At 50.3% G+C, this 17,462-nt stretch overlaps 1 protein-coding gene across 1 annotated transcript in view; it reads left to right on the top strand.

Moving 5' to 3' along the window:
* Positions 1-17,462, top strand: part of Myo7b (myosin VIIB) — a 70,593-nt gene that overhangs the window by 31,921 nt on the left and 21,210 nt on the right. Inside the window, exons 15-23 of the mRNA XM_028867072.2 lie at positions 440-577; positions 4,798-4,950; positions 5,515-5,613; positions 6,697-6,791; positions 10,100-10,184; positions 11,733-11,951; positions 14,819-14,989; positions 15,107-15,316; positions 15,477-15,644. Coding sequence (XP_028722905.1) covers positions 440-577; positions 4,798-4,950; positions 5,515-5,613; positions 6,697-6,791; positions 10,100-10,184; positions 11,733-11,951; positions 14,819-14,989; positions 15,107-15,316; positions 15,477-15,644 — 1,338 coding nt within the window. The remainder of the gene's footprint in view (positions 1-439; positions 578-4,797; positions 4,951-5,514; positions 5,614-6,696; positions 6,792-10,099; positions 10,185-11,732; positions 11,952-14,818; positions 14,990-15,106; positions 15,317-15,476; positions 15,645-17,462) is intronic.

The raw sequence follows: 17,462 nt of genomic DNA, 5'->3' as shown, positions 1-17,462 counted from the left end.
GGGAGACGGTTGGAGACGTGGCTCAGCAGGTAAGAGCGCTGGCGGCTTTTCCAGAGGACCCGGGTTCAATTCCCAGCACCCACATGGCAGCTCACAACTGTTTGTGACTCCAGTTCCAGGGCATCTGACACCCTCGCACAGACATATAGGCAGGAAAACACCATTGCACGTGAAATTTTTAAAAATCATCTTTTAAAAAAGGGAAGTAGAGAAGAGGAAAAAAGGGAGAGAAGAAATGAATGAGGGGGGAAGGAAGGAAAGAAGGAAGGACGGAGGGAAGGGAGAGAAGGAAGTGAGAAGGGAAAGGAGAGAAGGCATGGGGGGGGTGGAGGAGGAAGTGTGTACATTTGTCCTGGGTGGCAGCCCCCACTGTGGCCCGGGTCCCCAGTTCCCCAGGCGTAGCCCCCCTGCCCTTACGCCTCTTGCTTTCTCTTGGCAGCCGTCAGACTCCACCAAGCGCCCCCTGACGCTTGCGGGCCAGTTCAAACAGTCCCTGGAGCAGCTGATGAGAATCCTGACCCACTGCCAGCCCTACTTCATCCGCTGCATCAAACCCAATGAGTACAAGAAGCCGCTGGTAACCAGGGGAGGCTGGGGGCGTGCCAGGACGGGGGTGGTCCTGAGGGGCTGAGTTTGACACCTAGAGTTAACATCCAGGGCGTGGCCAGCATTACAGCGGTCAGCTGCCCCCATGTCACAGAAAACTGGTGTGAGTCGGTGGCAGCGCAGTGGTTCACTCACAGCCTAGCCTTTCCATCGTCTGCCGTGCGTGATTGGCCAGGCTCTGAGCCTCATTTTTCTCGACTTCCCTAAAGTCAGACTTAGTCTTGTTTATAGGATGTCAGAAATGAAACTGTGGTCACAAGAATGCCCACGTGACCCAAAGTATCTTTGAAAGGCAAGCTTCACCTCCGTAGATGGGTGATCAGCAGTGGCCAGCTCCAGCAAGCAAGCACACGTGGTGGGAAGTCTGCTGGGCTTCTAGGACTCCATGATGCCGTGCATGCTTTTGTTGGTCAGCGTCTGGCCTCACGTTCTTACACGATTGGCTCACCTCTATGGAGCTGTGCAGTTTGACCCTTCAGGCCAAAGTTGACATTTGGGAAGGCAAAACTCAAGAGAATCAAAACTTACATCTGGGAACTAGAAGCTATAAACTTACGCAGAGGTTTGCAACATGGCATTTCCCCAAAAACGGAGTGGTCTTGTCTCAGCTAACCTTTTGATACAAAAGACACTATGTCACTTGGAAGGGGTAAACACAGGTAGGAGGTGATGCTGTGGCTTGTCTCCCTTGTAAGAAGCCACACTTAGCAGGAGGCAACAGCTATTTCAAATGCTGGCACTTAAGAGTCAGGTCCACTCCTGTGGTAAGACCTGCAGGAGCTTTATCCTTAGGTAGTGGGGACAAGGTGGACACCTGTGATGGACTGATCTATAGAACCCGCTCCCTAAAAGGCTGTAAGCACAGGGCTCCCCAAACTAGGGAATATGACTTGCAAAGACAAGATAACTAAAAACCATACCATAGGGGAATATGTGTACATGTTAATGTATGATGAATGTGTGTATTATAGGGGTGCACATATATGTACACAGAGGATAGAGTTTGGTATTTGCTATCTTCTTCTATTGCTCTCCAAGTCATATAGTTCTTAAATTATTTTGTTTTATATGTATGGATGTTTGGCCTGCATGTGTGCGTGCACCATCTGTGTGCCTGGTGCCCATCGAGGCCGGAGGTGGAACTAGAGCTGGAACTCCCCTACAACTGGAGTTATGGGCAGTTGTGAGCCATAGTGCTGGAATGCAAACCCAGGACCTCTGGAAGAGCAGCCAGTGTTCTTAACCTCTGAGCCATCTCTCCAGCAACCACCCCCTTTAAAAAAAAAAAACAGTATGTGTGTGCATGTGTGTCTGTGTGGGCACATGTGCACATGAGTGCAATTCCTTGTGGAGGCCAAAAGAGAGCATCAGATCCCCTGTAGTTGGAATTGTGGGCCTTGTGAACCTCCTGGACCTGGATGCTGGGAACTTAGGTCTTCAGCAGGAGCACATGCGCTCTGAACTGCTGAGCCACCGTTCCAACCCTGCACCTTATTTGTTGAGACAGGGTGTCTCTAAGAACCTGGAGCTTGCAGATTTAATTAGACTAGCTAGCCAGCAGGCCCCTGAGATCTGCTTACCTCCTCCTACCATCACTGATATTGTCGGGACACGCCTAGGTTTGGTGGTGGTGGTGGTGGTGGTGGTGGTGGTGGTGGTGGCATTTATTGTGGGTTCCAGTGGTTCAAAAGGCAGATTGTCATACTTTTCTAGAAAGGAAATTACATTTGGGCTGACAAATGGCTCAGTGGGTGCAGGTACTTGCTGCCAAGCCTGATGTCCTGAGTTTGATCCCTAGGACTCATGTGATAGAAGTAGAGAACCAGATGCCACAAGTTGTTCTCTCACCTCCATATACATGCCATGATGCGTGTGTGCATGTGCGTGTGCACACACACAATAAATAAATGTAATATAAAAAAATCTAATAAATAAATATTACATTAAGTGAAGTACCTTTTAAGTAGAATGCAATTGTATATATTGAGGCTGTTTTATAAAAGCTAGTTGTCTTCGTTTAGGGTTTCTATTGCTGTGAAGAGACACCATAACCACGGCAGCTCTTATAAAGGAAAACACTTCATTGTGGCTTATAGTTCAGAGGCTCAGTTCATTGTCATCATGGTGGGACATGGCAGTGTGCAGGCAGACATGGTGCTGGAGAAGGAGCTGAGAGTTCTACATCTTGTGTGGGAAATAGGAAGTGGTTGGAGACATTGGGCAGTATCTTGAACATATGAGACCTCAAAGCCCACCCTCACAGTGATACATGTCCTCCAACAAGGCCACACCTACTTCAACAAGACCACACCTTCCAATGGTGCCACTGCCTATGAGTTTATGGGGGCCAATCACACTAGTATAGACACAGCAGCTAGACAACACTTTGATTTGTTTTGTTTTGTTTTGTTGTTTTTTGAGACTGGGTTTCTCTGTGTAACCTTTGCTTTCCTGGAACTCACTCTGTAGACTAGGCTAGCCTTGACCTCAGAGATATCCACCCGCCTCTGCCTCCCAAAGGCTGGGATTAAAGGTGTGCGCCACCACTGCCAGCTTAGACAACTCTTATTCCTCATGCTGGGAAAAACCACCTTGCTCTTAGAGGTCCTGCAGGTAGCCACACTGCCTGCCCTAGGTTGAGGCTCACATTCTGTGGTGTCCCTGACCAGAATTCATCTCAGTGGCAGCAGTTACCTGCTGTGAATTGTGGAGGGGAGGTCTAGACTGAGGACCAGACAGGCTCAGCCACTGAAAAGTATGGCCCTGTCCTTCAGGTATCTCATCTCTAAATCAGAGCCAAGCATGCCCATCATGTACGTTGTTGTGGAGAATAAATAAGAAACTACAGACTTTCAGGACATGCTCAGTCAATAACAGCTGGTCATTCACCCAGGGCTGCCCATGGTGACCCTCACCAACCTGCCCATGGTGACCCTCGCCAAACTGCCCATGGCTTGTCTATTTAAAGGGTGTCATCTCCCCTAATACTTCAAGTTGAGAGTTCCCGCCAGAGTCTCAGAGACAGAAGGGAAGCTACCATACGCAGATTCCTGTCAGCCACACTAGCCTCCGACCTCAGCTCTCTCTCCCTCCATCCAGTTGTTTATGTTCTTCTTCTTCTCCTCCTCCTCCTCCTCCTCCTCCTCCTTCTTCTCCTTCTCTCCTTCTTCTCCTTCTTCTCCTTCTCCTTCTTCTTCTCCTCCTCCTCCTCCCTCTCCTTCTCTTCCTTCTCTCTCTCTCTCTCTCTCTCTCTCTCTCTCTCTCTCTCTCTCTCTCTCTCTCTGTATGGGTGGGTGGTGGGTGGTGGGTATGGAGGCCAGAGGACAACTTTTGCTATTGTTCATCAGGCACTGTCTTAGATAGGGTTTCTATTGCTCTGATAAAACACCATGACCAAAAGCAACTTGAGGAGAAAAGGGTTTATTTCAGGTTACAGTTCCACCTCACAGTCCATCACTCAGGGAAGGAACTCAAAACAGGGCCGGAATCTGGAGTCAGGGACTGAAGCCGAGGCCGTGGAGGGTTGTGGCTTATTGGCTTGCTCCTCATGGCTTCCTCAGCCTGCTTTCTTATACACCCCAAGGACCACCAGCCTAGGGGTGACACTGTCCAACTGGGCTGGACCCTCCCACATTAACCACTGATTACGAAAATGTCCCACAGGCCAACCTGGTGGAGGCGTTTTCTCAACTCAGGTCCCTTCTTCCCAAATGACTCTAGCTTGTGTCAAGCGGACACAAAACTAAACCAGTATCCCCACCCTCCACCTCTTTTGTCTCACTCTGTAGCCAAGGCTGGCCTCGTGATCCTCCTGCTTCTGCCTCCAGGTGTCATATGTGTGGGCCACCGTGACTGACCTGGGTTCCAGTGTCTATGTCATTGTCCTTTACGCCTTTGGAGACATTTCAGCCACGCTCACTGCTATCTTCAGAAAGTCGTTTGAAATCTGTGTACAGCACTACATGCTTAAATAGATTGTCCTTCATACTCAACTATATATCAATTCCCGGGCAACAGCTGTCCCCCAATAAAAACAAGCCATTTTAGTTCAATCACGCATTTGATGAGTTCTCCTGGTCTTTGGGGGGGTGGCTGGGTGGGTCCCTAGGCAAGCTGAACCCCCACCCCCCACCCCCCGGCCCCAGCAGGAGCAGCAGTGAGTGGTCTCAGCCCGGTCTTCTCTCCCCACAGCTGTTTGACCGAGAGCTGTGCATTCAGCAGCTGCGCTATTCCGGCATGATGGAGACGGTGCAAATCCGCAGGTCGGGCTTCCCCATCCGCTACACGTTCGATGAGTTCTCACAGAGGTTCCGTGTGCTGCTGCCCAGCCCTGAGCAGAAGCAGGTGTGTGTCTGGCAGCTGATAGGACCCTGTGCTAACCCACTAACTCTTCTCCGACGTCCTGATCTCTAGGACCCTCCCTGGATCCCGGCCTCAGCACGCTCTCTGTCTGTCCTTCCTTTTGTCCTCCTCCTCCATCTCTGCGCTGTATAGACAAGGTGGCTGGCTCACAGTGGCTTCTAGTTGACGCCGGTGGCTTGTGCGGGTTCCTTTTGGATGTCTGGGGGTTCACTCTGCTCTCCCAAGGCCACCAGGTCCAGGATCTGAGGGGTGGCTAGGGAGCTCTGTGGGATGGGATGCTTTGCCATCCTTCTGCAGCCTGCAGCCATCCTAAAGTTTGGATTGGTCCGGGGCAAAGTTCTCCCAAGCTCCACGGAGGCCTCAGGCCCACCAAGTACCTTATGTGCCCCTCGTCCACTTAACCTGGGGTGCAGCCAAGTGCCTGAGTGTACTCAGACAGCCCTTGTTGGGAAGCCTGTTAGGACAAAGGGACCTCTGCTTGAGCAGCCCTGGAGGAGGCTCTCACCCCTCTCCAGAGTCCCTGGCCACTCCTGGTTTTCTCAACAGTTTCAAGACAAGCACCGCCAGATGACCTTGCGCATTGCTGACCTGTGCCTGGGGACAGACAAAGACTGGAAAATGGGAAGGACCAAAATCTTCCTGAAGGTGCGATCCCCTGGCCTCCTGGGAATGATGGGGCGGAGTCCGGGGGCGGGGGGAGTTCCACCCTGCCTGCCCTGTTCCCAGCTGGGCTGTGGGTTCCTCTAGCCATCGGTTCATGCACTGTTTGTCCCATAATGGGGATGTGGGATCCAGACAGGAAGGAGCAGTAGAGAGACAGTGTAACAGGGGGACTATCAGGAAACTCACAGGAAGATGGAATAGCCACAAAAGGTCACACAGAGCAGCGCAGGGTGAAGTTGGCCGTGAGGAAAGAATGAGAAGAGAAGGTTCACCCCTACACTCCTGGTTCCTTGAGTCCGTGCCCAAGGTCTGGTCCAGTTCTATGTTCCCAAGCTCACCAGGGCACGTGGGAGACTCAGTCCTCCCGATGCTTGATAGAAGGAGGAAGGGAGGAAGGATGAGGGGGACGGAGGGAGGGAGGGAGGGAGGGAGGATGAGGGGGAAGGAGGGAGGGAGGGAGGATGAGGGGGAGGGAGGGAGGGAGGGGGGAGGGAGGGAGGATGAGGGGGAGGGAGGGAGGAAGGGAGGGAGGGAGGGAGGGAGGGAGGGAGGGAGGACGGTTGAGCTACCAACCTCTTTCCACTGGCCACAAGACCACTGCTCTCTGTCCTGTAAAGACAAGTTCTGCCTTCCTGGGGCTACGATGACAGGCCTGTGCTTCCCATCTCAGGCCTCAGGGAACTAGGAGGAGTAAGAGGCAGGAGAGACACCCATGGGTGGGGACAATCCATCATCTCACATCGGCTCCCGTGAGCTCTGCTCATGGGCTTTGGGGACGATTTTCGTACAGAAATAAGCCCAGGTGTGCTGTATAGTCCACTGCAGGCGTGTGGCTTTGGGAACAAAGACTGACAGACCGGAAGAGCAAAAGGAGATGCTAGAATAAGTTTGGCGCTAGGGTGAGATACATTTGCAGCCTCATTCTGATCCACATCAGGGTCCTTTCTAGCTAGTCCTCATAGGAGAGTCTGGGACAAAACTGACTTCTGGAGACCAAGACCCGGTACCAAGCAGGGGCAGTGGGGGTGGGAGGGGTAGCAACACGATGATGTCACCCATCCTCAGGATCACCAGGACACAATGCTGGAGATCCGGAGGAGCCAGGTCCTGGATGGAGCAGCGATCAGCATCCAGAGAGTCCTCCGGGGACACAAATACAGGTGCCTGCCCCATAAACCATCCTCAGGTTTGGATTGGTCTGATGCCAAATGCTCTATCGCTATTCGGAGGCCCCAGGCCCGCCTTGTACCCTGTGTGCACCTCCCCCACTTAACCTGGGGTGCAGGCAAGTGCCTTGATGCAGTCAGCCAGCACACCATGTCCCTCAGGCAGGCCTGGGAGACTGAGGCACAAGATCTCCTCAATGGGGACACTTGGCTATGTTGATAATTCTAATGCATAATTGGAAAAGCACTCCATAAGCGAAAGGTATCTGCCTTAATCTCATCTTTACGTGCATCAATATACATTTCACACACACACACACACACACACACACACACACACACACACACGGGTGTACAGGTCCTCATGTTTGCAAGGCAAGTCCTTTTCAGATGTCTGTCAGTAAAGTGACCTCTTCCTTCTTGGCTCCGGGTCTTGGAAGACAGCAGTCTTAGCTCTTTTGTCGCGGTCCCTTTGGTCCCCGGGTCCCTGCTCACTCTCTTCAGTCCATTTCCTCTCCATCCCGCAGGTTGAAAAACCCTTTATTCTGTCTTCAATCTTACCGACTCGTCCTCTGCTCTCTCCAGACACTGAGGGTTTGTTTTCAGTTGCAGTAGTGTGTGTGTGTGTGTCTGTGTGTGTGTGTGTGTGTGCGCGTGTGCACACGCACGTGCAAGTGCACATGCATTGGGTCACATTGATGATTTCAGCTACCAGCCAGCCACCTTGTTTTGTGAGACAGTCTCTCACCTGTCTGGAGTTTGCCAAGTAGACTGGGTTGGCTGGCCAGTGACGTCAGGGATCCTCCTGTCCCCACCCCAAAGCACCGGGATTATAAGCACATACTACTATGGCCAACTTTTTTTCCTTATGAACATAGATTATTGCAGGTGTATTTGTGTGGACACAGTGTGTGTATGGAAGTCAGAGGGCATCATTCAGAAGTCATGTCTCCCCTTCTACTATGTGGGTCTTAGGGATCAAACTCAAGTCACCAAGCCCCACAGGAAGCACCTTTGCCGCTGAATCATCTTTCTGTCCCAGCTAGTTTTGATGCTTGGGACTGGTCACAAGTCCTCACACGTACTAAGCATAGACTCCACCAATAAACTACACTTCCAGTCCCTTGGATAACTCTTTTTTGCCATGGAGACAGTTCTGTGATCAGAACCCCTGATCTGCCCACACTAGACATCAGTAGCGTTCTTACCTACCCCCCAACATAACAAACAGAATCTCCTAGACTTTGCCGAACGTGCCCTGGGGGGCAGCTACCCCAGGCCCGGAGCCGCTGCTGTGAACACCTGAAGGAGGCAGATTAGCTTTGCTTCGTGGTGCTTTGGTTGATACCTTGGCTGCCTATTAGATCACTGGGGAGGTTAGTTCCAGGCTCTCAGGTATATCAAAATCTAAGAATAATAGTCCTTTATACAAAATGGCATTGCCAGGCATGGTTGTACATGACTATAATACCAGCACCCAGAAGGCAGAGACAGGAGGATCATGACTTCAAGGCCAGTCTGAGCAAAACAGGTTTTTTTCTATTTTATTTTATATTTTTTATGTATGTAAGTGTTTTGCCTGCATATATGTATGCGCACCATGTGTACATAGTACATGCGGAGGCCAGTGGAGGGCATCAGGTTCCCTGGAACTAGGGTTACAGATGCCTGTGAGCCATCATGTGGGTGCTGGGAACTGAACTCAAGTCTTCTGAAAGTGCAGCGAGTGCTCTTAACTGCTGAACCATCTCACTAGCCCCCCCCCCTTTTTAAATGGCACAATATTGGCACATATAACCTAAACCTATCCTCCTGTATAAATTGATCCATCTCCAGATAATGCAATGCAATACCAATGTCATACAAGTAGCTATTAAAGTGTATCATTTGAGGAGCAATGATAAAAATGAAAGTCTGTGCAGGCTCAGTGCAGATGCAGTCTTTTTCAAAGAGTTTCAGTTTCTGGTGGCTGAGACTGTAGCTACAGAGCTATGTGTACACAGGTGTATACAATTAGAGGACTGACGGACCTCACTCGGGGGTGTGTGTGTGTGTGTGTGTGTGTGTGTGTGTGTGTGTGTGTGATCTGTCTGTATGTATGTATGTTTCTGTCTCTGTCTGTCTGTCTCTCTCTGTCTGTGTGTCTGTCTCTGTCTCTCTCCCTGTTTCTCTTTGTCTCTATCTGTGTCTCTGTCTCTGTCTCTCTCTCTCTGTCTCTCTGTGTGTGTGTGTGTGTGTGTGTATACATTAGACAAAGAAGAAACATTCTGATATAATTGTTCTACATGGGACCCAGGAATAATCAATATTGAAGTTCTCTGGTTTTTAAATGACTGAGACATACCATTCTAAACCTAAGAAGTTCATCTGGGAAAGTATTAAAAGTAGTAAGAAAACACAGTTGCGTGTGAAATAAAAGGTCTATGTGGGCCAAGCTCCCTTGAGGGGTCCCTGATCTCTAGAGGCCTACATTCAGATTCTGTCGCAGTCCTGGGCTGAGGAGCTGCCAAGGAACTGAAACTCCCCTCTCAGATGACTCTAGGCTGTGTCAAGTTGACAGTTGAAGCTAATTAGGACACAGTGTGAAGGTCAGATAGATGAGTGTGTCATCCTGCCTGTGATGTCAGCTTTAGAAGGTGGAGGTGGGATCTTCAGAGCGAACTGGCTGTGAAATTAGTCACATCAGCAAGCTCTGGGTTTGGTTGAGAGACTCAAAGAATGGAAAGTTAGAAGATTGATTGAGGATAATTTTTATACCATCCTCAGGCCTACACATACATGTGCACACGAGCACATGTGCCTACACACATGCAGAGACACGTGCACACATACACAAGAAAACAGAAGAAAAAAAGGAAAACGTGGCAATTGGTTCTGTTCCTTTATATATCTTGGTAGAATATGAAGGGATGAGAAGAGATTTCTTGATTATTAAAAAAACTGAGTTATATCATTCAAAAGTGTGGGTCGTTTTTGTTTTGCTTTAGCTTTTGTTTGTTTTATCTGAGGTTTTTTTGTTTGTGATGCTGAGGACTGAACCTGAGGCCTTATACTAGACAAATGCTCGACCACTGTCCTCAGTCTGGAGATGTGGGTTGTTAATACTAAACCTCATGACTCTAACCTGCAGGTACATCTATCTGATGGTCTTGCAAAGGCTTCCCAGCGTGAGTCCTACAGATTCCTTCCTCCCTAATATTTTATTATCCACTTTTGTTTCCAGATCAATCCCTTGGCTCCCAAACACTTTGCAGGATCTAAAAGAGTTATTTAATGCCTCTAATTTGCATTTTTCCCTCTAGGAAGGAGTTCTTGAGGCAGAGACAGGCAGCTGTGACTCTCCAGGCTGTATGGCGAGGCCACTGCCAAAGAAAGAATTTCGAGCTGGTGAGAGAGAGAGAGAGAGCTTGGGAAGATGGGCCTTCAGGGGCAGCAGAAAACTGACAAATCATTCACTATTGTTTCTCTGAATTAGAGCTCCCAGGCAGGAAGCGTTCCATTGTGAAATTGATAGAGAATACAGATTTTTAAATGACCAGACACCAGCCCTTCACCTATTTTTTTCTTTACATAATCTCTAACCCTGTGTTAGGGGGAGGTCAAGATATTCCCCTCCAGAATTTTGGGCATTCCCCCAGTGCTGGACTGGGTTGATGGCTTTTCTTCTCCCAACATGGAGTTAATAGAATAACCATCAGAATGGACCTCACATTGCAAGCATTTCTTTCTCTTTTTTCTTCCCACCACAGACCCCAGATAGTGACTCTGCTCTCTGTGAATCAGAGTGGCCGTCACTGCACTCTCTTGGGCCTCACTTGACCCCTTGTTCTCATCATGGCAGTGACTGTAACTGCAGCATTAGAGGGCCATACCAGCACCTGGCCCCGACTTCCAGCACTCTGTGCTCAAAAAGTACACGGTGGCAGCTGACGAGCACAGAGGAGTCACTTGGGGACCTACTGTACAGAGTGCATGGTTTTATCTAATATTAACCACTCTGTACGTAAAGGAACTGAAGCACAGAGGACTTAATAGATTTGCTCAGGAGCGGGGACATCTGGCATCTATAAGTCCGTGTGACTTTCAAACCCTTAGGCTGGGCCACTGAGTCGGTCTTTGATCAGCCAACAGGCTCATCCTGGACACCCAGGATCCTCTATGCCCTGGTATAGATTGGGCGTTCATCCATTTCTTACTCTCCTATTTTAACGACGCCCACCCCACCTGAGTGGGCTCCACACAGGAGCTCATGGTCCAGCAATGCGGTGACCGCGGCTGGCTGCTGTGAAGCCCATGGCGGTCTGCAAGTGAGGCAGCATTAGACATTTTCCTTGCTGTCACAACAACATGCCTGATAAAAAGCAACTTTTATCAGAAGAAGGAAGGGCTTATTTGGGCTCACAGTTCGAGAGGATACGGTCCATTACAGTAAGGCAATCACGGCAGCAGAAGTCTGAGACTGCTAGTTACATTGCCTCCACGGTCAGGAAGCAGAGAGCAATGAGTCCCTATGCTCAGCTGGGCTCCTCCTTTTTATCCAGTGCGGCGGACACCCGACCCATGAGACGGTGCTGTCTATGTTCAGGGTAGATCTGCACACCTCAATTAACCTTATCTTGAAAACTCTTCACAGACAAGCCCAGAGACTTGCCTCCAAGGTGATTCTAGGCCCTGCCAAGTTCACAGTCAATATAAGCCATCACTTATGCTGTTCACCGGGTGCTTATTTAGTGCTTATTTGACTGATAGGCTCTGCTCCAGCTTACAAGTAATTACTAGGCTCATGCACATTGCCATGTATGGATACTGGTAACACCAGCACTGTACCAAAAAAACGGGTCACCAAATTATATTGAAGATCTCCCAGGGAGAGCCGCTCTCTGCTCTCTCAGGAAAGCCACCTGCAGTAAATCTACCTCCCTCCTGCTCCCACAGATCCTAGTAGGCTTTAGGCGCCTACAGGCCATTGCCCGGAGCCGCCTGCTGATGAGACAGTTCCAGACCATGCGACAGAAGCTGGTGCAGCTGCAGGCCCGTTGCAGGGGCTACCTGGTGCGACAGCAGGTCCAGGCCAAGAGGAGGGCCGCGGTGATCATCCAGGCCCACGCCAGAGGCATGGCTGCCCGGCGGAACTTCCGGCAACGGAAATCCATTGTAGGTGGTCACTTGGTATGAACGGGAGGGAGGGAGGGCTGGCCGGGGCCAACAGGGAAACTGATGAGCAGCAATTAAGAGTACTTATGAGACGTGCTTTAGAATATCCAACATTCTCAGGCAAAGATGTTTCAATCTACACGAGTTACTAGGAACACCGCACGAATCCAGGAAGCAAAGTAGGAGAGGCTCCTGCGGCTGTAATTTAGATAGTGCAAAATGTCTGGGAAGAGAGGTCGGCTGGTAAATGTCTTAGCTAGGGTTTCCATTGCTGTGAAGAGACACCGTGGTCACGGCAACTCTTCTAAAGAGAAACATTTAATTGGGGCTGGCTTACAATTCGGAGGTTTAGTCCGTTATCTTCTCAGCAGGAAGCATGGCGGCACACAGGCAGACATGGTTTTGGAGAGGTAGCTGAGAGGTCTACAACTGGATTGGCAGGCAGCAGGAGGAGAGAGTGAGCCACTAGGCCTGGCTTGAGCTTCTGAAACCTCAAAGCCCGCCCCCAGTGACACACTTCCTCCAACAAGCCACACCTACTCCAACAAGACCACACCTCCTCATAGTGCCACTTCCTATGGGCCTAAGGGGGACATTTTCATTCAAACCACCACAGTAAACTACTTGCCATGTTTCCTGTTGCTAGGATAAAATACGCTCACAAAAGCAATTTAAAGGAGAAAGGGTTTATTTGGGGAAGTCAAGGTCACAGGAAGCCAAAGCAGCTAGCCATCATACAACCAGCCAAGAGCAGAAATCAATGAAAGTCGATGTGTGTGGGTGCTAATGCTCAGCTCTACTCATGTAATCCAGGATCAGTTGCCCACAGAATGGTGCCACCCATGGTGGACGATCTTTCCACCTCAATTAATGGAACCAAGACAACCCCCTCCCCCAGACATGCCTACAGACCAACCTAATCTAGACAGTCCCTCACTGAGACGCCCTTCCAAGGGGATTCTAGATTATATCAGGTAAACAATCAAAACTAACCATCACCCCTCACATGTATGAGGCCCTCATATGGATCCTCAGAATCCATGTGAAAAGGGCAGGTGTGGTGGTATGTGTTTGTAATCCCAGTGGGGATACGGTTGCATTCCTGGGGCTTGACAGTCAGCCAGCCGAGCATATTCAGGCAAGTCCAGGCCAGTCAAAGACTGTGTGTCAAAAAGTAAGGTGGATGGTGCCTGAAGAATGATCTGAGATTGACCTCTGACCTTCATATAATTGCACCCTACCCACACAAATGAACATGCTCGCGCGCGCGTGCGCACACACACACACACACACACACACACACACACACACACACACACACAAGACAGCAGAGTAGATTCCCTTCTCATGGGCTCGGGGACGATTTCTCATCAGGGATGATCAGTCCCCTTAAAGGTTCAGGAAATCTGGGCCAATTGTGCTGTGAGAGGCGCTGTCCCAGGAAGAAGAGAAAACTGTTCAGGGGGCAGGAAAGCTCCAGGATTCACCCAGCATGTAGGAGACTGAGAGGATGGGGAAACAGTAGATTAGCATCACTGTTCTCCTGTATTCGGGGGTGGGGAGGGGAGAGAGGGAGAGAGCTCAGCTGGTACAGTCCTGTCTCACCAACTTGAGGACCTGAGTTGGACTCCCAGAATCCACATGAAAAGCAAGACATGGTGGCGTGCACCTCTAATCCCAACACTGAGGATATGGAGACAGGCCGAGATCCCTGGAGGTCACTGGCCCCCAGCCTAGCTGACTGGGTGAGTGGTCAATGAAAAGACCTGTCTCAAAAACGAAACAAAAAGCTTACAATGTTGACAGCTCCTGAGGAACAATGCACTGGTTGTTCTCTGGCCTCCACACACATATACACAAACATAAATACCACAGAGAAAGAGACAGAGAGACCGCTGCGTTTAAAAAATCTCACTCTTCCAGGATCTTACCACTCCCCGGAGGTAGCTGAGAGCCAATCTCCATCCACCTCATTCTTTACTTCCTGGTTCATTTGTCAAATAAGATGAGGCACAGGGACCGGGTAACACCGGCTTTGTCTCTACAGACACACAGGGGTTCTACCACACAAACTACTAGGACAACAAGCCGGCCACGTGAGAGGACAGATCCTCACACCATCCGTGGCGGCAAAGCACTTGGGCCTCCTCGTTAGTCTAGGTCCCAAGGTCTCCCCTGTGGTCCCTTGACAGAAGCGACTGAGGGGGCCTGAGTGGTGGCTTAGCAGCTGGTGTCTGGGTCCCTGAAGTTTGTGGAGTGCCTCAGTGGTCAGGCCAGTGACCACAGCTCTCCTCCCTGATTATTACTGAGAAAGGAAGAGCCCTGAGGAATGATCTCCACTCATTCTAGACGTTAAACTTTATTATTGGGCAGAGTATATGGCTCTATCAGTAAAGTGTCCGATGTAAGAATCTGAGTTTGAGTCCCCAATGTGCATGAAAAAAATCCAGTCACAGTGACGTTCACCTGCAACTCCAGTCCTGAGGAGGCAGAGACAAGGGCCTCTCTGGACTGGAGAACCAGTTGGTGTCACCAAATTGGTGAGTTCTTGGCTGAATAGGAGATTCTGTCTCAAAAAAAAAAAAAAAAGTTAATGGAGAGCAACTGAGGAAGACACCCATGCACACAGACTCAACCTTTGGTCCCCACACTCATGTGTGCACACACCTCCCGTCCCCACACTCATGCACACACGTGCACACAGACAGAATTATTCTTTTAGGAGAAAACATCTTGATTCAGGCAAATAATGGCAAGTTGAGGGATACTAGGCTTCTAGGGTGCCTTGCCCTGTGAGGGTAGGCCGAGTTGCACCCTGGAGGCCAGCCCTGCCTGTCAGTGACCTTCTTTCTACGGGGTGTGTACAGGGACCTCCGGTCATTCTGGCTAACGAGCCGAAGGGTCAGGGTGCCGTCCCTGACAGGAAGCGTAAGTCCATCTACGACACTGTCACCGACACGGAGATGGTGGAGAAAGTATTCGGCTTCCTCCCAGCCATGATTGGAGGTCAGGAGGGCCCAGCCCCAACGCGCTTCGAGGTAAGAGAACCCAGGCAGGGATGGGAGGACCCTTCTTGGGATAACCGGGACTTGGGGTGTGCACTCCACTGACTGAAAGCTTAGCCCATGTCCTTCCTCCCTGTTTGGCCCTCCCAGGATCTGGAAGTCAAGACGCAGAAACTACTTGAGATTGATCTGGATACAGTGCCCATGACGGAGATGCCAGAGGAGGACGTGGATGGTCTGGCTGAATACACCTTCCCCAAGTTTGCTGCGACTTACTTCCAGAAATCAGCCAGCCATACCCACATTCAGAAGCCCCTCCGATACCCGCTGCTCTACCATGAGAAAGACACTGACCACTTGGTACCAGCTGTTCACTGGTTTCTATGTAGCCCAGCCCCGCTCCCCAACCCCAGAGCCCAAAGTCCGAGCTATGGTTCAGAGGAAATAAGCAAAGGGTCCAGCCAGGTCACCATGGGTTGCAGGGCTGGAATCACCCAGGCCTTTCTGTCTCCTTCTCCAGACAGCTCTAGCTATATGGCCCATCATCCTGAGGTTCATGGGTGACCTTCCGGAGCCAGTGCTCTATGCCAGGAACAGCCTGAGTGGCAGCTCAGTGACGAAGCAGATCCACGACAGGCCGGGCAAGGACAGGGACACTCAGGGTCCAGAGCACACCGAATATGCACAGGTACGTGGTGAGGGCAGCAGCAGGCAGCTGTCCATCAGAGAAGGACCGAGGAAGCTGGGTGGAAGCATCATCCACTGGACCCAGTGCCTGAGACTTAAACTGCATCCGGGAAGTCGAGAGTCAGGAATGGCACCAGGATGCCGGGCGGTGGTGGCGCACGCCTTTAATCCCAGCACTCGGGAGGCAGAGGCAGGCGGATCTCTGTGAGTTCGAGGCCAGCCTGGTCTACAGAGCAAGTTCCAGGAAAGGCGCAAAACTGCACAGAGAAACCCTGTCTCGAAAAACCAAAAAAAAAAAAAAAAAAAAGAATGGCACCAGGACTGTTGGGAGTTTGCAGTCATGAGTGGAGAGGGTCTCCTGAACTCCAAATACTGGCTTTGACTCCAACCAAATTCAAATTAACGTTTTAAAAGAGCAACAGATTTTTGAGGCTGGGGATATGGCTCCATTGGTAGAGTGTTTACCTAGCATGAACAAAGCCCTGAACTTGATCCCTAGACAAGGTGGGGCATTCTTGTTATTCCAGCACTCAAATTCCAGAGGCAGGAGGATTAGGATTCCAAGGTCACCCTTGGCTATTGGATGCCAGAGAAAGATGAGAAGGAAAGGGAACAGGGCTGGGGAGAAGACTCAGGGAATAAGAGCATTAGCCATGAAAACCAGGGTCAAATCCCCCAGCCAGCCAGCCAGCCGCAGTAGCTTGAGCATCTGAGCCTAGCACTTCTCTAGGAAACGGGAAGCCGTCCGAATTCCCGAAGCCTGATGCCAGCCTGGTGTGTAAAGTGGTGATGAGGCCTTGTCTCAAAGAAGGTGGGAGGGGAGACTGATGCCTGAGACTTCCACACATGGACTGGCTGTATACAGACAGACAGACAGACACACACACACACACACACACACACACACACATATGCCACTATTGAATGACAGTCCACTAGATGCTAGTGACTTTTCTTCATTTAATCCCCAGGCATGCCAGCCTAAAATTAAATCCCACCCCTGGTGCATGCTGATCTGCACCCCAGCTCAAAGAATAAGTTCTTGATCCACGCTCCACCACACCCTCTGATGGAACCCAGGGGGTTGGGGAGATGGCTAGTCTGGTATACATGCTGTTGCACAAGGTGACACCCTGAGTTCAGGATCCCTAGCACTCTCCTAAGAAGCTGCTTGTGACTGGAGCTGGAGAGAGAGCTGAGCTGTTAAGAGCACATACTGCTCTTCCAGAGCACACAGTCCCGTTACCCGTAACTCCAGCTCCAAGGGGACCCAATGCCTCTGTCCTCTGTACATACCCACCCACAGACATACGTAATTAAAAATAATTAAAATAAAAGCTTTTTTAAAAAAGCTGTGTGTGGCAACATGTGCCAGTAGCCCTAGCACTAGCAGGGTAAGGAGTAGAAGACAAGAGGATGCCTGGAGCTGACTGGCCAGCCAGCCCAACCAAGGCAGTGAGCTCCAGGTTAGCTGAAAGACCCTGTCTTTCATTACTTTTGTGGTTTTGTTTTGTTTTGTTTTGTTTTTTGTTTTTCGAGACAGGGTTTCTCCGTGTAGTTTTGGTGCCTGTCCTGGATCTCCCTCTGTAGACCAGGTTGGCCTCAAACTCACAGAGATCTGCCTGACTCTGCATCCCAAGTGCTGGGACTAAAGGTATGCAATACCACCACCCTGCAGACCCCATCTTAAAAAGGTAAGTGGAGGGGGCTGGAGAGATGGCTCAGCAGTTTCGAGCACTCATTGGCTCTTCCCGAGTTTGGTTCCCAGCACCCACTGTTTATAACTACTAATTCCAGCTCCAGGGAATTCAATACCTTC

This window comes from Peromyscus leucopus, chromosome 19 (assembly GCF_004664715.2).
Source record: "Peromyscus leucopus breed LL Stock chromosome 19, UCI_PerLeu_2.1, whole genome shotgun sequence".
NCBI lineage: Eukaryota > Metazoa > Chordata > Mammalia > Rodentia > Cricetidae > Peromyscus > Peromyscus leucopus.
The sequence above is the reverse complement of the archived record's forward strand: the minus strand, read 5'-3'. Positions and strand labels throughout refer to the sequence as shown.